The 26,851-nt window shown below is 45.0% G+C and overlaps 1 protein-coding gene across 1 annotated transcript in view; it reads left to right on the forward strand.

The window, feature by feature from the left end:
• The first annotated feature begins 2,249 nt into the window (after positions 1-2,249).
• EFCAB8 (EF-hand calcium binding domain 8) overlaps positions 2,250-26,851 on the forward strand; it is a 118,516-nt gene continuing 93,914 nt past the window's right edge. Inside the window, exons 1-7 of the mRNA XM_058287350.1 lie at positions 2,250-2,277; positions 4,988-5,100; positions 7,372-7,543; positions 16,207-16,325; positions 18,593-18,696; positions 21,131-21,266; positions 24,155-24,254. Coding sequence (XP_058143333.1) covers positions 2,250-2,277; positions 4,988-5,100; positions 7,372-7,543; positions 16,207-16,325; positions 18,593-18,696; positions 21,131-21,266; positions 24,155-24,254 — 772 coding nt within the window. The remainder of the gene's footprint in view (positions 2,278-4,987; positions 5,101-7,371; positions 7,544-16,206; positions 16,326-18,592; positions 18,697-21,130; positions 21,267-24,154; positions 24,255-26,851) is intronic.

Genomic DNA, 26,851 nt, shown 5'->3' on the forward strand with positions numbered 1-26,851 from the left:
GTTCTTTCCCATTTTGGGGGGGGGTGGGGGGTGGTTTCTTTTGCCATCAACCAGTATCTTTTTCCATTGGTTGGTCATATATATATGCATGAACATATACAGACTTGCTCGCTCTCTTCTGGTTAAAGACGTGTTTCTCTCTCTCATAAAACTTTTAATTTTGAAATAACTTAAAATATATAGATAATTGTAAGAATGGTAAAGAGGTTCCCAACAGAGGTAAAGAGGTTGACCAGTTGTGAATATTTTGCCACATTTGCTTTGTCATTTCCTCAATATCAGTATTTGTTGAACCATTTGAGAGTAAATTATGGGCATCGTACTTTTTTATCCCTAAGTACTTCAGTGTGTAATTCCTAAGAACTAGAACATTCTCTTTTATAACCATAGTAAAATTGTTAAAAGCAGGAAACATAGCATTAATACAATGTTACCTAACAGTCTCTAGTCTACATTCAAATTTCAGCAGTTTTCTCAATAATGGCCCTTATAGCACTCCACCCCTACCTCCACCCCTCTCAGTCTGCAGTCCCATTTCAGAATCAACTATTGCCATTAGTTCTTTGGTCTCTTTGGTCTCCCTTAATCTGGAACTGTTCCTTAGCCTTTTCTTTGTTTTTCATGACATTGACATTTTAAAAGAGTAAAGTCCAGTTATAATTAGATTCAGGTTTTGCATTTTTGGCAATTAATACCACTGAAGTGGTATGTCTTGAGTGTTATCAGGAAGCACATGGTAGCATTTTATTTGACTATTGGGTGATGTTAACTTTAATCACTTGCTAACAATAACTCAAAACAAAATCTACTTGTTTTCTTTATACATACACTTGCTTACCTGCTTTTACTTATTTATTTTTAAAAGATTTATTTATTTATCTCCCCTTTCCCCTGCACCCCGGTTGTCTGTTCTCTGTGTCTATTTGCTGCATTGTCTTCTTTGTCTGCTTCTGTTGTCAGCGGCACGGGAATCTGTGTTTCTTTTTGTTGCATCATTTTGTTGTGTTAGCTCTCTGTGTGTGCGGCACCATTCCTGGGCAGGCTGCACTTTTTCGTGCTGGGCTGCTCTCCTTACGGGGTGCACTCCTTGCGTGTGTGGCTCCCCTACGTGGGGGACACCCCTGCATGGCATGGCACTCCTTGCGCGCATCAGCACTGCTCATGGGCCAGCTCTGCACGGTCAAGGAGGCCGGGGTTTGAACCGCAGACCTCCCATGTGGTAGACAGACGCCCTAACCACTGGGCCGAGTCTGCCGCCCCCTGCTTTATATAAATGTGGTCACACACCTCTTTTGTTAGTGCAGACTTTTTTGTATTTCTTTTTTTCTTGGCCCACCTTTTTTTGGGCAACATTAGTCTCCCAGCTCCTCATTTCAGCACCCTAGTGTGTATCCTTTCATATTTTTCTCTGAACTTAGAATTGTGTACACACTGACAGTACCTCCCTTAGACCCAGATAAGAAGGATCCCTTCCCTGGGCCCTGAGCTTTAGAAGGTCCCGTTTTGTTCCTCTTCTGGCACTGTCCCTCTCTATGAGGTGACATGGTCACTCAGCTAACCTTCCCACATATTCTGAGAACTCAGGACCCTGTTATTCCTTGCCAAACTTGCCTTGAACCTGTTTCCAGTGTCTGTGGGGGCCTGTTCCCTAGTCCATTATTTTTGAAGGTAGCCCTATCTAGGCCTAAGGTGGCCAAGGAGCAATGGCGGTGAGAGAATGGGGGTGCCACTTGGTTGTGTGAGCTAGGGCATCCACATATACCACAGGCCCCTTGAAATAACACAAAGGGGGCGGGGGGATGAAGGTTGGCAGAGGGCTGGGGGCTGGTTCTCTTCACACTGCCAAATTCTAGCACTGAACTCTGAGGAGTCCAAGAATTCTAAATTTGAACCTGGCCTAGCTTGTGAATATATATGAAAGTATATTTTTCAAAGTAGGAGTGTAAAGTATATCTTCTTTAACAATATATTAACTTGATTTATAGACATTAAAATAACTGGAGGGAGCAGATGTGGCTCAAGTGGTTGACTGCTCACTTCCCACTTGGGAGGTCTTGGGTTTGGTTCCCTGTGTCTCCTGAAAAGAAAGCAAAACAACAAGCAAAACAAATGAAAAAACCAACTTGGGGAAGCTGATGTGGCTCAATGGTTGAGTGCCAGCCTCCCACACATGAGGTCCTGGGTTCAATCCCTGAACCTCAAAAAATAAAAAAAGACATGGTTATATTTGTACTCTTGCCTTAGGCCCCATGAATATTACAGATGGTCCTTTTACAGGTGTGTGTGTACATACACATATTTATATGTAGAAACACATACTCATTTTTCACTTTTTCAAAAATTGGCATCATCCTGTGCAACTTTATCTGCGTCTTGCTTTTCTTATTAGTGCCTCATGTAAATCTCTCCCAGTTGTCTGCTGAAGCTCAAATACATCTTTTGAGTAATTGGGCAGTTCTCAGTATAGATGTACTGATTTATTCATCCAATCCTCTACTGATGACCGTTCACTTTATTTTTGTTTCCTTTTGCATGATGAACAGCATTGTACACTCGTTTTTCATGAATGGGTAGTTTATTTTTTATTTTTTAAAGATTTATTTATTTATTTAATTCCCGCCCTCCCCCGGTTGTCTGTTCTCTGTGTCTATTTGCTGTGTCTTGTTTCTTTGTCCGCTTCTGTTGTCGTTAGTGGCATGGGAAGTGTGGGCGGCGCCATTCCTGGGCAGGCTGCACTTTCTTTCACTCTGGGCGGCTCTCCTTGGGGCGCACTTCTTGCGCGTGGGGCTCCCCTATGTGGGGATCCCCTTATGTGCATCAGCACTGCGCATGGGCCAGCGTCACACGGGTCCTGGAGGCCCGGGGTTTGAACCGCGGACCTCCCATGTGGTAGACGGACGCCCTAACCACTGGGCCAAGTCCCACTGGGCCAAGTCCGTTTCCCATGAACGGGTAGTTTAATATTGCCACCCATCACTGTCTACTCCAATGAAATGAATCTTAACGATTGCCATGAATCTTTTTTTTTTTTTTTTTTTTAGGATTTATTTTATTTATTTCTCTCCCCTTCCACTCCATCGTCTGCTCTCTGTGTCCATTCGCTGTATTTTCTGCATCCGCTTGCATTATCTGGTAGCACTGGGAAATTGCGTCTCTTTTTTGTTGCTCCATCAGCTCTCCGTGTGTGCGGTACCACTCCTGGGAGGGTGGCGCTTTTTTCACACAGGGTGGTTTTCCTTGCGGGGCGCACTCCTTGCGTGTGGGGCACTCCTATGCGGGGGCACCCCTGCGTGGCGGGGCACTCCTTGCCCGTGGCAGCACTGCACATGGGCCAGCTCACCGCATGGGTCAGGAGGCCCTGGGGATTGAACCCTGGATCCTCCATATGGTAAATGGACACTCTTATCGGTTGAGCCACGTCCACTTCCCTATGAATCTTTTTTGAATTAAAAAAAAAAGAAACAGAGAAATGCCTGATTTAGATCATAAAAGTCCTTTATAATCTCACCTGCTAGAGGTAAGTGGCATTACATGGAGTGTATTTTTCCAGGCTCTTTTTCTTTGTGCCAACATGTACATGCATATATTTTTATTTTTTTTTAATAGCAGAAATGGAATTATATATTTTAAAATTACTTCTGCAGCCTTTTTCACCAGTATCTCTTAATTGCCATACTTGGGTCTTTTCTCTTATCTCCTTAAACCACTCTGAAACATCCTAACTGCCCTAAATCATCCTGTCTTGTGTATTTCTTTCTCTCATTCCATTGAATATTGCGACTCCAGATTTCAGTCCCTGTATTTCCAGGTATTGATTTATTTTTTAATTTTTCAGTTCTAATTGGATAGCCTAGTATCACATGCGTTACACCACTTTCTCTCCTTATACCTGTTTCTGGAAATGGTACTGGCATTTCCCTGAGTTAACTGTGGTTCTTGACTGGCTTTCTTTGAACCTTCTCTTTCCTTTGATCTTTTTTTGTTTGTTTGTTGTATGAAGCAGGAGGTCAACCACCAAGCTACACCTGCTCTGTTCCTTTAGTCTTTACATCTGAGCTGTTGTCAAGACACTGTTAGTTGCCTTGGCCAGTCTTCAATCTTCCTCCAACTTACTTATTTATGTTGATGAATGTTCAGACTATTGGCCAGATATTTAAGATTCTACATTCTGTTTCCAGTTTTTCTTTTCAGTCTTTCTTACTGTTTCTCTCTAGGGACCTCCTCTGGTCAAGCTAAGCTGGCTCATTCAGTCTGTCCCCTGGGTTTGTCTTGGGCTTGGACTATTTCCCTGCCATTCTAGAGTGCTCTCTTAACTCATGTCTTGTGGAGCTTATTAATGAGGCGGATTGGTGCTCTGATAGACCTAACAAAATGCTGTCTGCCATCTCATGTAGGTGCTGCTGACTCAGTAGAAATATGCCTTTTATGTTCTCAGATGAGGGCTTAGTGGAATGTACCTTTCCACACGCTTTTGCCTGATCCATATGTCCCTATTCAGAGAGTTCTGTCTGTTATCCAGAAGTCCTGTCTCCAAGGGCATTGAAGGGCAGGGAGGGGTGCAGTGATAAGTCAGGGGCCCATTCTATCCCCATCTCTGGTGTATGCCTTTAACGCATTGGGCATGTGTCTGCCCCCAGACCTCATTTTCCTCATCTGTGAAATGTAGGTGGATCACAGGCCCTCCTAAGTCCCTTCCAGTTCTGTAAAAAGTGTGACCTCTGTAGGAAGCCTCTGGCATTGAACCAGGAGTAAAGTAACTTGAGAAGCCTTCAGTTTGAGAAGATATCAGTAGGATAACTCCTTAGGGGGTGGGATGGGAGGGGGGCAGGAAGGATGAGATGTAAACTTGAGATAAGCTGCCTGCTAGAGAAACCTCTATGGGAAAAAATGCTCACCAAATGCATGCTGGGAGTGTCCGTGGACAAAGAGCACCCACCCGCATCCCTTGACTCTGTCTTCTTTTCCACCCTTCTATAACTTGGCTAAGATCAACCTCTACATATTGTCCTTATAAAGATTGGAGTTAAAGAGACTATAATTCCCTATTCTAGGTCAAAGTTGTCTTCTGAGATCTTAAGAGACAGCTCACATTCTCAAAAGGTAAGAAAACCATCACAGTTAATATAGAGAGGTGGCATTCCAGAGCCACTAAAAACATCAATGTAGAAGTTTATCAGTCTCTGCACTAGGGTCAGGTAGGTAACTGAAGTGTGCACTGCAGCAAGCTCTTTTTACCTTTTAAAGCACTGCATAAAGGTAATGCTTTATGAGGCCCCAATTTGCATTCTCTATATGGACTGTACTTAATTTTTTCCAGCAAAGTTGTGGTAATGGTGGCATGGGCTGTATGAAATATATTAAGCCCAGTAGGTTTTGAGTATATGCTTGGGGCTGGGGATATAAAAAAGATTAATATAAATTAAATTGAGATAAATATACCTTTGCCTTCAAAGAGCAAAGTAATCAAAGTGATGAATAATAGTAAGAGATGACTTTGCTTGTGTAACTGCAGTTGGCTGGGGCTAAATTTATTCAGGTTTTATTTCGGTCACGCCACAAACCTGCTACGTAAGTACTGTGGATCTCTGTTTTGCAGATGAGGAAACTCATTCAGAGAAGTGATGTAATATGCCAAGATAAAATAAGTTGTAAACAAGAGCTAGTCAGAATTCTAACCTAGAGCTCTGTGACTCTATAGCCATTGGTCTCATAAGAGTTTCCTTCACACCTTGCTTTCTACACATGTGGACAGATAATTCGTAATGATCATGCCATGCAATGACAGGAAAAAAGCATGGAGGGGACAGTGATGACTTACTTGAAAGTTGTGGAAAAGCTCCTTGGAGGAGGTGCTCTTCAAGCTGAACTTTGAAGAATGGGTTGGAGTTCACTTCTGGGGAAGATGGGCTGTATTGTGTATAGGAGACAGGGTGAGTAAAAGTGGAATGCAAAAGTGCTTGCTGAATTTGGGGTAGTGGAGAGCAGTTGGTGTGCCTGGAACATGGCGTGTGTATTGAAACTAGAGAGGTCTGAACTAGAATGTGAAAGGCTTAGAATGCCATGCTCAGGAGCTAAAAGTGGGTGCAAGTAGTCAGGGAAAGGGTTAGAGCTGGAGTACAGACAGCAGATTTGCTTTCTAGAAAGATCACTGTGGTGGCGGTGTTGGGAGGTGCATTGGAAGGGAATCTGGTCCCAGTTAGGGGAGGGAGATCATTTTTCTTGACCCAGCAAAAGGTCAGGGTTCAAATTGGGGCTGTGCTTAAGGAGAAAAGTTTAGATGTAGGAGATGGATTACCTAAGAATTACCAGGATTTATTAAGGTAGGGGAAGAAGAGGGAAGAGCCAAAGAAATGGTTGAGATTTCTAATTTCGAGGCCCAGGTGGATGGTGAGAGCATTAGCTAGCTCATCTCTTGGCCTCCCTGAAGGCAGGGACTCCCCACTTTCTTCACTGTTTCCATAGTGCCTGGCAATCAGTATATGAGTATAGGCCTTGAATTAATGAATGAAAGCTCCCAGTGGATAAGTATGTGTGCTTTTTTTGGTGGGGTCAGGGTGGGGAGAGTGGGCAAATCCACCTACCTATACCTTGTCTTTTGGCTTTTTGAACTAAAGTCGTCTTGACTGCCCAAGACCCAAAGCAGTGTGTCTCAAAGCAACACTGCCTGTTTGCCACCCAGTGGAACATTTGGTCATCAAATAATCCACACTTGAAGTCTTTTGGGGAAGCAGTCATTGATACCTGTGCCTTTGGTGACCAGGAACATTGTGCTGAGTGTCAAAGTGAATAGGGGCTGAGGAAAGGAAGCATTTTTTGAGGGCTGGAGGATTGAGAAAATCTTTGGGACCTGAGAAGGATGAGTAGTAGTAGGAAGCTGAGGAGAGCCACTGATGGAGGGTTCTGCCTGGACTTTGGTGTATATGTGTGAGGCTTTTGAGGGGGCAACTGCTCTGACCCAGGTGAGGTATCTGGGCTGGTTTGGACTAGTTCAAACTGGCTGGGTAAGATGGACCTGGGTTCCTTGGGGTCTTGAATTCTGACCATTAAGGATTTGAAACAATAGTTGCTAACTTGAAGCCCCTGATAGAGCCCTCTTATGTGAAAGATAGGTCCTTGACTGTGTCCGCTAACCTCTAGGAGCCTCAGACGTGGCATCTGTAAATGGAAAACAATGGTTAACTTATCATAGTCAGGGGAAATAGTCTAGATTTTTCTTGATCCTCCTAGGTCTAAAAGTGGTTACAAGTTATTTATTAGTAACACCATAAGACTTGGTATACTGTCCTTCCCCAAAGAGTCTCTCTTTAAATAAGATGTTCTTAAAAAATGTTCATCTTAGGAAATTAACCCTCTCAGTCCTGGTTCTTGTAGTCATCTTTGTTCCAGCCGTCCACTTCAGATGGATTCCAGAAGATCAAGTCGGTTCTTAGCTCCTCAGCACTATCCATCAACCTTAGCCAGATGTCCAACATTCAGGAAGAATCTGAGCTCTTTACTGAGCTACCACTGGTCCAGGTGGAGAAAATGTTTGAAGAAACTGGAGGTAAAGCTCAGTCTCTGTAGCTTCTGTACAGAGTGGGAACCTATACCTGTGGTTTGTGGAGGGTTCAGACTTCATAAGTGTTTTCATATCTGGTGTTTCCTTTAAACCTTTTTATCATTACATATACATTGTAAGCATACTGGAGGCTTTTTGGGATTTACAAGGAGGGAAAAATGATCCTGAAACAAAACCCAAACATAACCACTGTTAGCACTTTGGTATATTTTCTTCCAAATAATTTCTAATGTATAATTTATTATCTATTGCTGGCAATAGTTCCACAAACTTAGTGGCTTAATAATAAACACATTTATTATAAATGTAATAAATAATAAACATGTTTATTTCAGTTTCTGTGGGCCAGAAGTCTCGGTTTGGCTTAGCTAGGTCCTCTGCTGAAGGTCTTACAAGGCTGTGATCAAGATATTGGCTGGTTTGTGGTACCATCTGAGGATTGACTGGGAAAGGATCCACTTGCAGGCTCACTCAGGGTGTTGGCACAGTTCACTTCCTTGCTGCGGGAGGACTGAGGGCTTCAGTTTCTTCCTGACTGTCGGCTGGAGGTCATCCTTAACTCCTAGATGCTGCCCATAGTTCCCCACCATGTGTGATTGGCTCCCATGGCTGTTTGGCTCATCAAGCCAGCAAGGGAGAAAAAAACTCGAGCAAGATGGGTGCTACAATCCTATATAATATAATAGGATTATTATTATAATACAGAATCATTGTACATCCTGAATCAGTGGTCACAGAATCAATGTACATCCTGTTACCTTTGCCATATTCTTATAGTTAGAAGCAAATCACAGGTCCTGCTGCACTTGAGGAGAGGGTATCACTCCAGTGAATATCACAAGGGCCACCTTAAGAGTCTCTTCAACCCAGATGGCTGATTGTGTTTTCATGTGTCTGTAGTAATGATACTACACATGTAATTTCAGAGCCTTATTTTTCACTTAATGTATGTCATAAGGGCTTTCCCATATTACCTTGTATTCTTCCAAACCACTAGTACTAATGGAGGCAAGTATTTGAGCCATTCCCTTGTTTTTGGGCAATTAAGTTTTATTGAATTGTGGTATCATCTAAGGCTTGACTGGGGAAGAACATCTTTTGTGCATCCAACTTTTTGCTCTTTAGAGGTTGATTTTTCCCCATTGGGGTGATGCTCCTTAAAGTCAAATAGGAATATTTAAAGGCATTTCTATTCATGTCCATTGGACTCTGAGTGCCAGAACTGGAGCCACATACACTTGCTCCATCCATTTTCTTTATTATTTATTTATTTTTAAGATTTATTTCTTTCTCTCCCCTTCCCCCCTCCCCCACATCTCCCCCAGTTGTCTGCTCCCTGTGTCCATTCGCTGTGTGTTCTTCTGTGACCTCTTCTGTCCTTATCAGTGGCACCAGGAATCTCTGTTTCTTTTTGTTGCGTCATCTTGTTGTGTCAGCTCACTGTGTGTGTGGCACCATTCTTGGGCAGGCTGTACTTTCTTTCGCGCTGGGTGGCTCTCCTTATGGGACGCACTCCTTGTGCGTGGGGCTCCCCTACGCAGGGGACACCCCTGCGTGGCAGGGCACTCCTTGTGCACATCAGCACTGCACATGGCCAGCTCCACACGGGTCAAGGAGGCCTGGCGTTTGAACCGTGGACCTCCCATGTGGTAGGCGGATGCCTTATCCATTGGGCCAAGTCCACTTCCCGCCATTTTCTTTAGTTTTGCAACCACACATGATGTAGGCAGGAAGGGCTAGCAAATCCCAATTTACAAATGAGCAAAATGAGGCTGAGGAGGGATGATTTGTGTCTGACCTGAAGATGCGATGACTTCTTGTTGGAGTTCCTTAGTGGTGATGTGTGGTGGCCAGGAGTTGCCACCATCATGTCTTGGAGGACCACTCATGTTTGTAGGCTAAGGAACAGCACCAAATTTGGTCATGGTGTTTGTGTTCGAGTATATTCACAGTTCAAAATTCAAAAGGTACTTTTCCTAGGACACCTTTTTAGTATATGAGAAGATGTCCCCCTTACCCCATGCATGCTGCCCAGTTAACCTCCCTTCAGGAAGGTGCTGTATTCAACTCCTGTGACCTTTAGAGGCACGTAGTCCATATGGTCACTTCCCCTCTTTTCATATGCAGTGGCAGCCCACTGTCCACACTGTTCTATTTGTGTGTGGGTTTTTAAAAAAGATTTATTTATTTCACCCCCTTCCTCTCCTCCTGCCCTGCTGTTTTTGCTGTCTGTGTTGTGTTCTCTACCATTTTGTCTCCTCTAGGATTCACCAGGATTTGATACTGGAGACCCCTGATGTGGAGAGAAATTCCTTGTCAATTGCATCGCCTCTGTTCCTGGTTTCTGCAGTGCTTCACATTGACTCTCCCCTTGTCTCTCTTTTGATGCATCATCATCTTGCTGCGTGACTCACTTGCATGGGCACTGGCTTACCACGCGGTCACAGTTTCTCTTCTTTTTCACTAGGAAGCCCCAGGGATCAAACCTAGGTCCTCCCATATGGTAGGCAGAAGCTCGCTCGCTTGAGCCACATCCGCTTCCCCTATTTGTATTTTTTTTTATCCCCCCGCCTTGTGGCTCTTTGCATGCTGTCTGCTCTCTCTGTCCATTTGCCGTGTGTTCTTCTGTGTCTGTATTTACTTACTTTATTTCCCCTCCCTCCCTTGTGGCTTGCTTGCTGTCTACTCTCTCTGTCCATTTGCTGCATGCTCTTATGTGTTTTTGCTTGTCTCCCTTTTTTGTTGTGTCACCTTGCTGAGTTGGCTCTCTACAGCATCTATGGGCTGGGCGGTGCTCCGCAGCACTTGTGGGCCAGGCAGCTCTCTGCAGCATCTGGGCGAGCCTGTCTTCACAAGGAGGCCCCGGGACGCGAACTCAGGGCCTCCCATATGGTAGACAGAAGCCCAACTGATTGAGCCACAGCTGCTTCCCCCCTATTTGTGTTTTAAAAAAATAGTTTTAACAAGTTTCCCCCCCTTGATTTTTACTTAATGTATTGGAGATCTTTTTCATAGCAATTTTTAAAAACTTCTTCATTAAAAAAACAAAACAAAATTTGGTTATGCTTTAAATCGGGGAAAGGAAAATTCACCATTTGCTGATACAGGCTTAAGGAAAATGGGATTGTTTTTTGTCTTTCAAAAGTCTTTAAAAGAGGTAGATTATGTGCAGGGGTTCAATACCATTTCTCGTGACTCATGGAGATACCAGGGTTCTCCTTGTTCCACAAGTTCACTTCTCCAGGCCTCAGTATATTTTGTCTTTGAGGAAGGAGGAAACTCAGTGGTTCTTGGAGAGGAGTTGTGTGTCAGTCTCTCAAGGAGTGTTTGAAAGCACCCATACCTGTCTCCTGCTGTATTCGGAGGTCCTGGCTCAGAGCCTCTGAGGTGTTTCCAGCTTCCTTAGCTGGTCACAGGGAGCTTGCATGGAGACCCATGGGCTGAGGTGCCCCCAGCTCTACCCTGGAGCGAAGTGCTCCTGTGTGCACATCAGTGTGACACATGCCCAGTGGGTTCCTCCACCTTTGCAAGCAGATATTTTACCAAGCAATGCCAGGTGTGTTAAAAATTAGTGTCCGTTTAGTCAGTTCTCATGAAAGCCTGGTGAAGCCTGCAGTGTGTCCTGATTGTACATGTGAGGAGCCTGGGGCTCAGAACGGCGACTTGCCTGTGCTCTGACATACGTCAGCAACAGACCCAAACAGGGTTGCCCCCAGGTCTTTTTTTTTTTTTTTAAAGATTTATTTACTTATTTACTTCTCCCCTCTCCCTCCTCCACCCCGGTTGTCTGTTCTCTGTGTCTGTTTGCTGTGTCTTCTCCCCTGTCCACTTTTGTTGTCAGTGGCATGGGAATCTGTGTTTCTTTTTGTTTTGTCATCTTGTTGTGTCAGCTCTCCGTGTGGGCGGCGCCATTCCTGGGCAGGCTGCACTTTCTTTTGCGCTGGGCGACTCTCCTTACGGGGTGCACTCCCTGCATGTGGGGCTCCCCTACATGGGGGACACCCCTGCGTGGCAGGGCACTCCCTGCGCGCATCAGCACTGTGCATGGGCCAGCCCCACATGGGTCAAGGAGGCCTGGGGTTTGAACTACAGACCTCCCATGTGGTAGACGGATGCCCTGACCACTGGGCCAAGTCCGCCGCCCACCCCCAGGTCTTCTGACACCAAAGCCAGGTCTTTCTTGAGCGCCCCACACCATATGTAGCACCACAGACACAAAAATGAATGATGGAAGGCCCTTGCCGACCATAGGCTCCCACTCTCCCTGGAAAGCAGGTGTGGGACAGGCTAGTGGAGAGCATCTGTGACTTTGTCCAGGAAGGACAAGTATAATGTCTTGGGGAGCAGAGGGGAGGCTAGAAAACAATACTTCCCCCCTTATATATCTTTAATAGAGCATTTAATTTTAATAGTATATTTTAGAAGTATAAAACAATTTCATTCTTGTCATTACAAAGAAAAGAAAGAAACAAATGATAGTTGTGTATAGGTTAGAAAATTCAGACAGCACAAAGAGGTGCAAATGTAAAGTGAAAACCTCTTTCCCTCTTCTTTCCCCCTAACCCCCTACCTCAACTCCTGTCCACAGAGGAAATAACATTTGCCTTGCATCATAAAAGATATGTAGGAGTTTCCCAGGAGGTAAGGGAGGAGGGGAAAGGCATACACAGAGGTGCAGAGGTGCTGCTGTGTGAGAGGGGCAATGGGTGTCCTGGGGTGTAAAGGCTGAGAGTGAGGTGGTAGGGCAGGGTAGGTGGAGCCAGGTCAGGAGGGGCTTCCATGTGGATTTGAACTCCATGCTCTGGGAAGGTGACACTTCTAGACCTGTTTGAGGAAGATGAATTTAATGGTGGTAAGGTCAGGCAGGGCACAGGAGCTGGGATTGGTGGAAAGCATCTTGTCCAGGCTCCAGATGTGATGGCCACGAATAGGGTAATTGTGATTATAATGGAGGTGAGGAGGCTGTTTTTTTTTAATGAAAAAAATTTTCTTTTGCTTTTCCACGTAACTTCACGCCATCTTTCTTCCCCAGGAACAGCCACTGTTTCTGACCTTTTTTTTACATATTTACATACATAAAGATACTTGTTACTTTTCACAAAAATGGAATTCTAGTGTGTGTAATTAGGCTGCAGTTTCCAATTTGTGCTTAATAATATATCTTGGTTTCTTCCATGTTAGCACATCTAGGTCTATCTCCCATTCTTCCATTTATAAGCTGCTGTACAGTATTCCACAGTATAGATATACATTATTCTTCAATGATGTGCATTTTAGAAGACTCCAGTTTGTTTTTGTTTTTTTCATTAAAGGTTACAATTCAACTCTTTCTTTGTATATCTTTATCTACATATATAGATTTTTTTTTTTTGGTGGCCTTTGTATTTATTTATGAAATTGTTGCCTGATGGGGAGAAGATTTTTTTGGGAACCTGACTCTAGAGTCAGGTTGCTTGATTACAATTCCCAGCTGTGTCCCTGTGTACCCTTGGGCAAGCCGCTGAGCCTTTCTGTGCCTCTGTGTTCCCATCTGTAAAGGTGAGAATTAAAGTACCTACGTTATGGGATATAGGGTTCTTGTGAGGATTTAGGAGGAATGGGTGTTGAAACCATACCTCAGGTTTTTAACCTGGGTGATTGGGTAAAGGTGATGTCATTAGCAGAGAAAGGGGAGCAAGTTTTAGAATTAAGATAATAAATTGAATTTTAGGCATGCTAAGTTGGAGGGAACAGTAGAACACTTGATTATAGAGCCTGGTACCTGGGAGAGAAATTCTCTCCTGAGTTGTAGAGCTGGGTGAATAGATACGATCATTCAGTGTCAAATTAGAAGGGAAAGGGCCAGTGATGAGAAGACAGATACCAAATGGAAGGACAGGGCAGCCAAACTGAGCCAGGAAACCAGACCAAGCCTCTCAGAGAGGCTGGGGCTGAATTCCCCAAGGGTGGCATCTCAGCAGCCAAGAAAGGGGGAGTGGCCAGTGCTGTCATCTGCTCAGAGTGAGGAGGCCCCATAAGACAAGGAAGGAAAAGCACCATCAGATGTGGTTTGGAGGTTGCTGGTGGTCTCAGTAGAGTGGCGTGGCAGAAACCAGGGAGTGGTGGGCAGAAGAGAGGGAATACAGACTGGGAAAAAGCACAGAGGAACTGGGAAAGGAAGTAAGAGAGTTTATACCCATAGAATTAGGAATTGATATATATATATCTATATATATTTTGAAATTGAGGCGTAATTTATGTACAGCAAAATGCACAGAACTTAATGAATTTTCACGTATATACATTTGTGTAACTACCATCCAGATCAAGATATAAAATATTTCTAGTCCCCTCATGCTTGTTCCTAGTAGTAATTCCTCCCCCAAGGAAGTGATATTTTTATATTCACGTTTTGAGTGTTATTAATCATTTGTCTTGAGAAGAGTGAATTCTTCCTTTTAGAGGTGCTGAGCAGGGAAACTGGCAGGTCTCCACAGAGTGCATATCTTTTCCAAAATACGTTTGTGTCTATTCTATTGTTATTCTCAAAAATTTTTTAGTAAAGTGTTTATAAAAAGTGCATTAAAATAACATGGCAGTGAACAATACATGCAGTTTCTTGAACATCTACAACATCTACATCATCTGTTCTTATACTGCATTCAAGAGAAGTTTGTTTTTTTTTAAATTTCTCTCCCCTTCCCCCTCCTTCCCCCCCCACAGTTGTCTGTTCTCTGTGTCCATTCACTTTGTGCTCTTCTGTGTTCGCTTGTATTCTTGTCAGTGGCACCAGGAATCTCTGTCTCTTTGTGTTGCACCATCTTGCTGCGTAAGCTCTCCATGTGTGCAGCACCACTCCTGGGCATGCTGCACATTTTTTGTGCTGGGCAGCTCTCCTTACAGGGTACACTCCTTGTGCGTGGGGCTCCCCTATGCGGGGGACACCCCTGCGTGTCATGGCACTCCTGCGCGTGGGCCAGCTCATCACACAGGCCAGGAGGCCCTGGGGTTGAGCCCTGGACCTCCCATGTGGTAGGCAGATGCTCTATCCGTTGAGTCAAATCTGTTTCCCAGGAGTTTGTTCTTTAAATGCTGCAACAAGTTTTACTCCCAGAGCACTTCTGAGGGAAGGCTCTAGTGCTCATGACTCATCTGACATTGCTCAGGCCCATCTTATATGCAGAAGGACCACTAAGTTCCACTCAAAATGCATAAGGTTCTTGGCTATATCTTCAGATAAGCAAGCTGGATCCTTCTTCAAGGAAGGTATGTTTTATTCAGGCTTTCATTTGTTCCTTAATCCAGCAATAAATAATAATGACTGCTGGAGCATTGTGCTGGATATTTCATGAGGAGCATAGAATAGAGTTAAGGAGCATAGAGTGTGGACATGGATGGCTTGGGTTATCATTGGGCATCACTACTTACTGCTGCTTGACCTTGGGCAAGTGAACAGGTCTTCCCTCATCAGGTGGTTAAAATTCATGAAGCACAGACAGCAGGCCTAGCATGCAGTGTCATTGCCATCACATTCTGCCACCCTTAGGAACACTCAGGGGACCCAGCAATGGAAGAAACATGTTTATCCTTGCCCTCCTGGAGCTCATGTTGTAGAGTAGAGACAGAAGAAGACAGATAATTAGGTCATGTATGTCAGGCAGTGAGGAATGTCAGGGAGAACAGTGGGCAGTGGGGGCAAGTGACTTCTTTATACCTGTAGAGGGCAGGGCCATGCTTTGAGAAACAGTGAGGGAACCACTATGGCTGGAGCAGAGAATGGAGGCAACAGTGGTGGGTGGTGAGATCTGAAAGGAGCCATATAATGCATGGCCTTCAGGCCTCTGCAAGGACTCCAAACATTTGGAGGGGATTTTAGAAGTGCTTTTAAAAAACTGCTTGTAAAAATTTTCTTAGACCCGTTTATAGTCAGACTCCTTAGAGTCACAAAACCCATAATATGGAGAACATGTTATCCTTACCCTCTCCACCTCTCCTCTTCCCTCCAGCCAAAGCTTGCATCTGGATAATTATCTTTAAAAAATGCACTTAACCTCGCCATTTTTTTGAGTTGATTAATGCTTCTTTCTTTTTATTTACTTTTGTTTTTCTTCTTTTCTTTGGAGAGTTTTTATTGATTTCACTTGTTTCAGTGCCTGGTCTGTCTTAAGGTGTTCGCAAGTGGGATCTGATCTTTTTTAGTAGCTCCTCCTCCTGCAACCTTGGGGGCCAACAGAGTTCCCCCATGTAGTAGATGTTCAGTCAGTATCTGTGGGATGATTGAATGTTGAACTGATGAGATACCGAAGATAACCTAGTAATGATGGAAGTTTCTGGATGGAGCCTAGCCTTCGGTGGATGGGGTGGATGTCAGAGATGTGAAGGAAGGGTAGACAGGGCCAAGTGAGTGACTGCATTTGAAGGGCTAGACAGCAGGAAGCCTTTCGAGGCTGTGCATCTCTGGCTGGCACTCCTCTCTTCAGCTGCAGTGGTTCCAGCTGACAAATACGGGGGAGGCTGCAAAGAGACTGCTTCTAATAGAAGGTACCTGGCAAACATGGTCCTCTGTGTGTCCTGCCTCAGTATCCAGAAACTCAGGAATGCTGTGGGTGGTGATGGGGATGAGTACCTTACAATTAAGTGGATGATGTTCGTTCTTCTCTCTTTTGAAGCCCTGGACTTGGCAACTTTCCTTCAGGCCATGAAGAGGGTTTTGAGTAATGTGTCAGATGAAATGCTAAAGGCAATATTTCTGAAGGTGGACTCCGACTGTGATGGCTCTGTTACCTGGGTAAGGAGGGCATTCCTGTGGTCTCTGAAAGGAGGCTGGAGGGAGGCTCGTGGGGTACAGTCCTTGATGAGTTGGTTGAACAAATGGAGGATTGAAAATGGGGAGGCAGTCACCACATCAGAAAGCCTCCTCGTGGATTCTGGCCCAAGCTCGTGCTTGCTGGAGTGGGTAGAAGGAACCCTTGGTGCCTGAGGGGTTGCTCCTGAGACTTTCGTGAGTGGAGCTCGTTGCAGCTCATTCCCCAACTAGGATGCAGGGAAGTGTATGACAAGTGTCAGTGACTCCTGCATGAGACCTACTGAGTGTGCAGCAGTGAGAAGCAAGTGTTCACCTCATCTGCCACATGACCCTCTCCTGCCCACCAGCCTCCCGTCTGGCTTTTGGGATTCAAGTTGGTGCCGCAACAAATATAAATGGCCCCTTCCTGGCCCTTTATGGACACTCAGGAATAGGTAAATCCATGACTGTTTTACATCCAAAAACATCAGGGCTTTATAATATAATAATAATAATAATGTTGCTTTTTTTCCTGATTTTAAATATTCTACAATGAGCATATATAGTGTTTTTTTTAAAGCACAGATGACATTTATTTTTAAAGTTTATTATTGTCTTTTTTTTTAAAGATAAATAGATCACACAAAATATTATGTTAAAAAACATAAGAGGTTCCCATATACCCCACTCCACTCCGCTCCATCCCCCATCCCCCCATCCCCCGCTCCTCCCACATCAACATCCCTTTTCATCAGTAAGGCACATTCATTGCATTTGTTTTTTTTTTTTTTTCATGGACCAAAATTGATTTATTGTTTTTTTTTTTTTTTCATTCAATGCATTTGTTGAATATACTCTAGAGCAGTGCCCCACTACATAGGCCATAGTTTTACATTGTAGTTCACACTCTCCCCCAGTCCATCTAGTGGGTTATAGCAGGATATACAGTGTCCTGCAATATTATTCAGGACAACTCCCAAGTCCTGAAAATGCCCCATATCACACCTCTTTCACCCTCTCCCTGACCTTAGTAAGTCCCGTGGCCACCGTCTCCACACCAATGATACAATTACTTCCATTGCTAGAGTCACAACAATTGTGTAGTAGAATACCAGCAAGTCCACTCCAATTTATATTCCTCTATCCCGTGGACCCTGAGATGGTGATGTCCACTCCACGTCTAAATTGAAAGGGGGCTTAAATCCCACATGGCTGATGGATGTGATTCTCCTGCTTGCAGTTGAGGACACTCTCGGTTCCCTGGCGTGGTGGTTGACCATTATTACCTCCCCGTCAGCTGAGCTGGGTAAGTCCATGGAACTGGAGAGTAGGTGTTCCAACTCTGCTGAGGCTCAGGGCCCAGCTGGCACCATATATAGTGTTTAAGCATACAATAAAGTATAGAAATTGATCTGACATATGGTGAAGTAATCATGAAAATGATAACTAGCATTAATGTCAGGTACTGTCCTAAATATGTCATGTATTATTTTACCTGAACCTCACAGGAATCCTATGGGTAGATAATATTATCTACTCCTGTTTGATAGATTGGGAAACTGTGGCATAGAGAAGTTAAGAAACTTGCCCAGGGTTGCAGAACTTGTGAGCAGTTGAGCCAGTATTCAAACCCAGAGACTTTCAAGAGCCCATGCATTAACTGCTCTGTTTTCCACCCACCCACCACTCCCAACTTGGTTTAGGAATGCATTCTGGTACTTAGGTTTCTAATACTTTTTTTTTGTTGTTTGCTTTTTAAAAATTTCTCTTAACATTCTATAATAAACATGTTTCCAATATTTTCTGCCTTCAACCAATGAACCTTAATCCAATTTCCTATTTCTTAGGCTCACTTTGGCTTGGCCATATTTTCATGAGGCTAGTCAGTGGCGTATAGAGTTCCCTTAGCGGCCCTAGGTTATGGGTACCCTCTGCCATTAAGTTGCTATATGAAGTTGGGCAACTTACATGTCCTTATGTGGACCTCAGTCTTCTTATCCATAAAATGGTGTGAATAAAGAGATTCAAATGAGATGCTGATGTGGAAGTGATCTGAAGATGTATTTAGCATTAACAGAATAAGGCAAGGAGGAAACTGCTATGCTGTTTCCACAGGTGCTTGTGAACAGACCTTTCACATGCTCAAGATCCAAGAAGAGGTCTGTTGCTTGGGTCGAGACGGACTGGAAACCAGGCATGGGGTCCCAAGCTAAATGCTGAAGCCATTCTGTTAACATTCTCCCTCCCTTTGCCTTTTCTTTCTGAGACAGCAGAAGTATGTGGATTACATGATGCGTGAGTCCCAGGGAAAGGAGTTGATGAGGAAGAGCCAGTACCTCCTGCACTTCCATCTTCCCATGAGGATTGTTCCCTTGTAAGGATCCTCTTCCCTGGACTCGAAGGGGTTTGTGTCTGACAATTGCTGGTGCCAGCCTGCAGTAAGCACCTCTTTCTTGGTGCCTACCAAGTGGTGGTACTTGGCTTGGGGCTTGATATACTTTAGCTTATTTCATCCTCACAACCCTGCAGGCATTCATGAGGATTAAGGTAGATGATTTATCCCCATTTAATTTAATTTATTTTTATTTTTTAAAAAAATTCGTTTTAAAGAAACTTTAGATTACATAAATGTTATATAAAAAATATAGGGGACTCCCATATGCCCTACTCCCTCCCCCTCCCACACTTTTACACATTAACAACATCCTTCATTAGTGTGGTCCATTTGTTACAATTGATGAACACATATTGAAGCATTGCCACTAACTGCGGATTGTAGTTTACATTAGTTTATACTCTGTCCTGTGCAATATTGTAAGTTATAACAAAATATATAATGGCCTGTATCCATCATTGTAGTGTCATGCAGGACAATTCCAGTGTCCTGAGAATGCCCCCATATTACACCTATTTTTCCCTCTCCCTACCCTCAGAACTTCTGGTGGCCACTGCATCCACATCAATGATAAAAGTTCTTTCATTGCTAGAGTAACAATAAGTCTATAGTAGAATAATATTAAGACTACTTTAGTCCATTGTTCATTCCCCAATCTTGAGGATTTGGGGATGATGATGATCACTCTACCCCTAATTGAGAGGGGACTTAGATCCCATGGGGCAGATGGATGGAACTCTCTTGCTTGCAGTTTTAGACTCTCTCTGTTCCTTGGGGTGGGTGTTGTCCATCTTCATCACCTTGTTAGTTGTCCTGGGTGAGTCCAGTGAACTGTTGAGTAGGTGCTGCAGCTCTACAACTGGCACATGGACGGACCAAAGATTTGTCTCTTGGACATATACCTATCAAGTGTAATAAGTATAGGTTCAAATAGAAAGGGCAGAAGAGCAATGTGTAGAGAAACCACAAATGAGTCCAACTCTATCACACAGGGGAGCATAAGTTTCAAGGTAAGGCCCACTGGCAGAGAGCAAAACTCCTGTCTGCCCTGCCTATATTGTCTGGATGTCTCTAGAGCCCTCAGGAGCCCTGCTATTTGAGGCAATATTTACTGAGGCAGTCAGTGAGATCCTGCTGAGAGGTGCATAAGCGTAACCTCTAGAATGACCTCCCAACTCACTGAAATCTCTTAGCCATAAGATCTCATTTGTATTAACCATTTCTCCCTTACAGTCAAGGTCTTTTTCCAGGTACATTGCTAGTAGGCACTTGGTAGTAATCCCTCTGTACCAGGGAGGCTCATCCCTTGGATTCATGTCCCATGCCAGGGGGAAGGTATATATGGTGAGTTTGGCTTAGAGAGAGGCCACATTTGAGCAACAAGGAGGCCCTCAGGAGTTAACTCTGAGCCAACATAATAGTAGGCTAAATTTCAATTTCGAAAGAAAAGGTTCTTAAGTACAATCATCACTATCAGGGCTTGGTACAATGGTCCATCTTCCTTCACTAGGCTGTCCCCATTTTATAGATGAGGGAAATGAGGCTCAGAGAGGTCAAACTGACTTGTCCCAGTCACACAGTCAGAAAGTGGTAGGATCGGTCTGTTTGTGCCTGCCCTGCCTGGGCCCAAAGATGTGAGCTGATCAAATAGGAAAGTATGTGCCATGCCATGTTGGGAAGTCAAAATAGTGGTGACCCTAATAGCAAGATGACTTAGTCAACTTTGGGGCAGGACAGAAGTCACCAGAAGGTAGCATTGATGCTTGTGAGGAAGGCTATAGGGGTGGCATCCTGTGATGCCAGGCCTGCCCAAGCAACTGTTTGCTCTACTTAATGCATGACCTTTGAGATGAAGAATGGGATGCACCAAGCCCTAGTTTCTCACTCTCCCGCCCTCCTCCATCCACTTTTATCTTATTCTTGGGTTCTAGTGCCCTCTCCATCCCAGAATGTTAGAGCAGTTACTGGAAACAGCATTACTTCACAGTTTTCAGTCACATGTTCCACTCACTTGCTCTTGGGGAACTATTTTTCTTATAAAAGATTTGTAAAAGATCTCTGTCCTCTGTCTCCTCTGTCCCACCACATCATGGGGGCAGCTAACTGGCTATTTTGGATAAATCTACAGCTTTTGGACACCTGCCTCATCCCAGCACCACACTGGTGTCCCTTTTTCTTGGCTGCTGCTGATAAACCAGTGGAAACCTGCTTGGGGAAGAGAGCAGAGTCTCCTGTCTCACAGAACCAGCGATAGCTACTTATTTGTGTGTGTGCGTGGGTCCACGTGCACATGCACACACCCAGCTTCTCTCCTGCCATTCTTCCTCTGTTGCTCATCTTCTGGGGCAGGTGCTCCCTACTCTCTGAGTTGTTTTATTTTTTGGACTCTTGTCTCTTTTATCACCTTCTACAGGCACCATGGGTGTGAGATTGTGAAAGTGCAGTTTTTAATCCCACGATTCAAGAAGATGGGGCATTTCCTGACTGTCACTAAGGATGGGATCCTGGAGTTCTGGTCTGAGTCCTTCTTGCTGATTAACTCCTTTAGGGTGAGTGGGGCCTGGTGATATGGTGCACACATGGGTCAGCAGCCTGCTAGTGAGGGTGACGCAGATGCAGAGCAGGCTCATTCTTGGGGTTTATGGTCTAAATAGCCCTCAACTTGGAGTCACAATGCAGGGTAAAGCTTCTGACTTCATCAGTGGCCTTGAGCCTCACATTTCTTTTCTACTAAACACGATTCCTTTGTCTCTTGGATGGACAACAGACACCCCAAATTCCATTTTCCAAACAGTGTCACTTTAGCCTTCCCTGCCCACCAGGCTTTTCCTCCCCCATTATGGTGAATGGCATTATCATCCACCAAGTTCCCATGCCAGCAATCAGCCTCCTTTCCTTTTCCTATCATGTTCAAACCATCACCAAGTCCTGATGATTTTATTTCCAGAATGGTTTTCAAATTCTTTGCCTGGACCAGTCAGGAAATCAGTGGTTTGAACATGGGCTCTAGAGACCAGTAACCAGGGTTGAAATCCTGACCACGCCATGTACCAGCTCTATCACCTTGGGCAGTTACTACAGCTCACTGTGCCTCAGTTTCCTCATCTGTCAAATTGAGTTAGTAATTATACCCTCTCACAGAGCTCCTGGGAGGGTTTAATAATATAATACAGCATAATGCTTAGAGTAGGGCACAACATGCAGCAAGTGACCAATAAATGTAAGCTGACATTATCAGTGTCTTTGTATGCTCAGCTCCTAGCCAAGTGTAGTGATAAAACTCTCAAGAAAACCCTCAAAACTCTCAAAACTCTCAAGAAAACTCTTCAGGCCAGTCCTGAATCCTGCAGATAAGGAAGGCACAGGTCTGCAGAGAAGAAAGGCTTATTGAAGATGTTGCCGGCAGCAGGAAAGGTTTTAAAAACCTTGTGTAATTGTATCAGATCTCATCCTTCACTGTATCCCAGCTGCTTAGGTCTGTGGAGGCCCAAAGACCCCTCTTCTCCTTGGTGGGTGTTGGGGGGTGGAGCGGGCACATTGCAGCCCAAGCTCCTGGTTTTGGCTGTTACATGGTTACCTCAGCATCCCATGGGCCAAAATCCAGGAGGGTGGAGGAAGGCAGAGGAAGGCTCCCCAGACCTGGAGATTCTTCCTTAGGGCTGCTTTGGCAAGTAGATTTTGGCCAGAGTTGAGCTACCAGGTACCATGTATGAATACTCACTGTGTGCCCTCTGTGGTACTGAGGTACTTGTCTCCCTGCCAAGGAGGTTGTGTGGGTCAGATTCCACTCCTGGGCATGAGAGAGGGCTCCAGAGGGCTCTGGTACATTGTCCTCACTGCCTGCACATCTGGGGGAGTCCCAAGAGGGCAGGCTTCCCTGCCCTTGGTGCTCTGCCTTCTGATGAAACAGTCTGCTTCCTGTCCTTGCTTTTGCCATTTCTTCTGGTCTTCTGAGTATCTGTGCAGAGAATTGCCTTAAAACAACCCCATTCCCTGCTTTTTTCCAGATCTCACACCTTTCTGCTTTTCCCAGTTCAGAGCCTGTGGTGTTTCTGGTGTTATTCAGGGAGCAAAATACAAATTCCTTAGTGTCTCCCATTCCTCCCCAACCCCAAGCCTGTTGGACTGGCCTTCTTGCTTCCCCAGGACATAGCAGCTCATTTGTTTTGCTTGTGGCTCCCCCAGCCTAGAGTGCCAGTCCAAATTTTGTCTGCATAAATGTTATGGAAGGGAAGTCCCAGAGTGAGGAAGGGTTCTGGTACTTACTGAGCTCCTACAAAGTGCTGGGCACTGTCCTAGATGCTTTAACTGACGTTATTCAAATTCATGCCTTATAAAATGATTTCTCATTAGTAAACTTCTCTGACTAGGTGATACCTGCAGATGGTAAACAAGGTTCGGACATACTGAAGGGTGGACAATGGAAAGTCAGTCTCCTCTCCAATTCCGAAAGCCTAATTCTTCCTAGAGGCAACTGCTGTGACCAGTTTTGGGGTGTTTCTTTCATGGATATTTTATACATATATCCTCTCCCTTTCTTTTTTAAATATACAGATGGTAGCACATAATGCTGCTTTCCATTTTGTTTTTTCACTTAATAATATCTTGGCAATTTTTTTTTATATTGGTATGTACCTAGCTCCCTTATTCTTACTGTCTGGGGGGTGCTCTGTGGATTTACTTCAACTGTCCTTTCCTGACAGGCACTCGGCATCTCTGACTGTCACTGTCCCAGCAGTGCTTCTCTGTGAGTACATGCAAACACATCCATAGATGTGTCTGGGAAATGGAATCTCTGGATCAAAGGCTTTGTACTTTGGGAAGCAGATGTGGGTCAAGTGATTGGGTTCCCATCTACCATATGGGAGATCCAGGGTTCGATTCCCAGGCCTTCTCATGAAGGCAAGCTGACCTGCGTGGAAAGCTGACCTATGCAGTGAGCTGGCTGAAGTGGAGTGCTGTCCCACACAAGAGTGCTGGGCCATGTGGCAAGCTGTCACAGCAAGATGATGGAACAAAAAGAGACACAGAGTAGAGATAATAAGAGATGCAGCAGACCAGGGAGCTGAGGTGGTGCAAGAGATTGAGCACCTTTCTCCCACTCTGGAAGGTCTCAGGATTTGTTCCCAGTGCTGCCTGAAGAGAAGACAAGCAGACACAGAACACACAGTGAATGGACACAGAGAGCAGACAACAAGGGGGTGGGGGGAGAAATAAATCTTTAAAAAAAACAAAACTATCTTGTCAAACTGCTCTAAAAATGTATTGTGAAGATGGGTATTCTTGAAGCCCATTTTACAGAGGTGGAAACTGAGACTCAGAGAAATTAGGGAATTTATCCAAGGCCCCATCATTAGTTGTTGGTGGTGCAGGGCTCCTGGGCTACCCTGGGAAAACATCCCCAAGCCCTGGTCTCCTCTGCTCTTCTCCTGGCCAGCTCAACCAGATCTTGCAGAGCCATCAGATGTGGGTTGTTGACATGGTGTGTCTCCATAACCTGAACCTGATTGCGGTTGCGTCTGCCGACCAGAAGATAGGTGAGTCCCTGGAGCTCCCCAAGCCTGTTCTTGGTCATTGGGAGACTTGGATTTGCACTTGGAGAGACCTGTCGGCCAAGCCTAACATGAGGATGGATTGTGTTCTTTGGCAGTGTTGCTGGGTGGTGGGGCCTTAGTAATTGCAGGTGGTTAATGACGGCCCACTTAGTGCTGGGTGCCATGAGAGGGTTGGCAGGGGGGCCAGTTGCTCATGTAGTTGACTGCCCACCTGCCTCACTTTATATCCTACCTCTGAGTAGGTGAGGGTGCTTAGTGAATGTTCACATGAATGTATGAATGCCAGAGATTTTTAAGTCAGAGGCCATAACCAGTCCCTCCTCAAATCCAATTCTAGCTCTTATATCTTGCCACTCCTAGTTCAGACTCCCATCATCTCTCACTTGGCAGCAGCAACAGCCTCCTTACTCCTTGCCTCATGGAGCAGCCAGGATGAGCTTTTAAAATGCCCCTTTGCTGAAAGCCTTCAACTACCTCCATGCTCTTAGAATGGACATTTGATCTTTAGCATGGTGAATGAGGTCTTGAAGGGTCTGACCCCTGTTGCCCTCAGCAGCTGCCTCCTCTACCTGTCCCCTCCCTGTGGCCTTCTCTCACCTCCTCTAACAGGTAGTGTGCCACTGTTTGCTCTATATTCTTCCCCATCCCCATAGCTTCTACTTTTCCTTTGGTTATCACCTTAGATGTCTCTTCCTTTAGGAAGCCCTCCCTGACCACCTTGTCCCAGTCAGGTTCTTCCATCCAAAAGGCCCTAATGAGATTGTCCCATATCCCTTCAAAGCTCTTTTTTCCCCCCAATGTAATCATACATTTATTAGAGTGATAACTTGTTTAATGTTTGTCGTCTTCTCCAGATTGTAAGCTCCATGTAGGCAGTGACCCCATTTGTTTCTCTCATTTCTGTATATTAGTGTCTGGCACATTCTAGATACTCAATGACTATTGAATGGATGGATGAGTAAATGAATGAAGTTTCTGACTGAACAAACTAGTAGGGTGGTCAGGGAGAGGAAAATAATATTTGCAGCTGTAGCCAGTGATGCAACACTAAAGGGGAGGAGAGAGAGCAGACTGTTCTGGAATGAGCAGGGACTTTGGAATCAGACAGACCTGGGTTCAGACCCTGATCCCACCACTCTGTAAGTTGGGACTTTGGGTTATTATTTTATCACCTGGTACCTCAGTTTGCCTAGATGTAAAGTGGGGCCAGAGTGTCTCCAGGGTGTGTCTCAAGGTAAATGTGGCTTAGTGGTTAGGTATGTGACACTGCTGGCATAGTGCCTAGCACATGGTGGGTGCACAATCAAGTTAACATCATTGTGATGATAAATTGTGGGATACAGATGAGAAAGCAGTCAGTCATCAGCAAGGGCCAGTGTAGTCAGGGAGGTGTTTGTGACCTAGTTGGGGCTTCAGCTGCAATCCCTGTTTCCTGTGGACTGGGTGCTGTTCTTTTTAAATTTAATTTAATTTTTTATTTTTTAGAAAGGATTTTTAATTTCTCTCCCCCCCCTCCCCATTGTCTGCTCTCTGTGTGCATTCGCTGAGTGTTCTTTATCTGCTCTCATTCTTGTCAGCGGCACCCGAAATCTGTGACTTTTTATGTTACGTCATCTTGCTATGTCAGCTGTCCACGTGTGCAGCACCACTCCTGGGCAGGCTGCCCTTTTTTTTGCGTGGGGCGGCTTTCCTTGAGGGGCACACTCCTTGTGTGTGGGGCTCCCTTATGCAGAGGACACCCCTGCATGGCAGGGCACTCCTTGCGCGCATCAGCACTGCATGAGGGCCTTCTCACCACATGGGTCAGGAGGCCCTGGGTTTCAACCCTGGACCTCCTATGTGATAGGCAGACACTCCATCAGTTGAGCCAAATCTGCTTCGCATGGGTGCTGTTCTGGGTGCTCTCTCCCTTTATCCTCAGACAGACCTGAGAATTTGGCTTTGGAATCTATTTTAGAGATGATCATTATCATCATCACTGTGCCAGTTGAGCGTCTGCCATCTCCTCAGAGGCACTCAATTGAGGCCAGAGTCAGGGATGGAAGCAGCACAGGTATAATCTTCGGGCTTGGTGGCCTCAGCCCAGCCAGCCCTCCTCTGTGACCCACAGCCCTTCTTGGGAGGCTGGGTATGTAGAGAGGCAGAGGGGAGGCGAGAGCCTGCTGTTGCAGATACGGGGAGCAGCGTGGGCAGGCAGGGTGTTGTTCGTTAGACAGAAGTTAGACTGAGGCTGGATCTGTTAGAAGGAGCCAGGTTTTTGAGATGAGATTAGATTTGAAGCAGCTAGGTACAAAGGCATCCTGGAAGGTTCTTGAACAGGATGAAAATAATGTTTCCTAAAGATTAATCTTGCAGGGGCCGGTGCAGGACAGGATGGGAGGAGGAGGTGAGCCTGCAGGAGGCAGTTTCTATAATGCATTCCTCATAAGCATCTGTGCATAATCAGATTCCCTTGTCTCTGACCTGTCTGGCCCTAATGAGGAGGCAGCTGGTCAGTGACTGACCAGAGGTAAACACACTTCCCTGCTCCTGTCTGCTCCCAGCACTTATAGGGAGATGGATGGAACAAGCATGAACTA

This window comes from Dasypus novemcinctus, chromosome 24, assembly GCF_030445035.2.
Source record: "Dasypus novemcinctus isolate mDasNov1 chromosome 24, mDasNov1.1.hap2, whole genome shotgun sequence".
NCBI classification, from domain to species: Eukaryota; Metazoa; Chordata; class Mammalia; order Cingulata; family Dasypodidae; genus Dasypus; species Dasypus novemcinctus.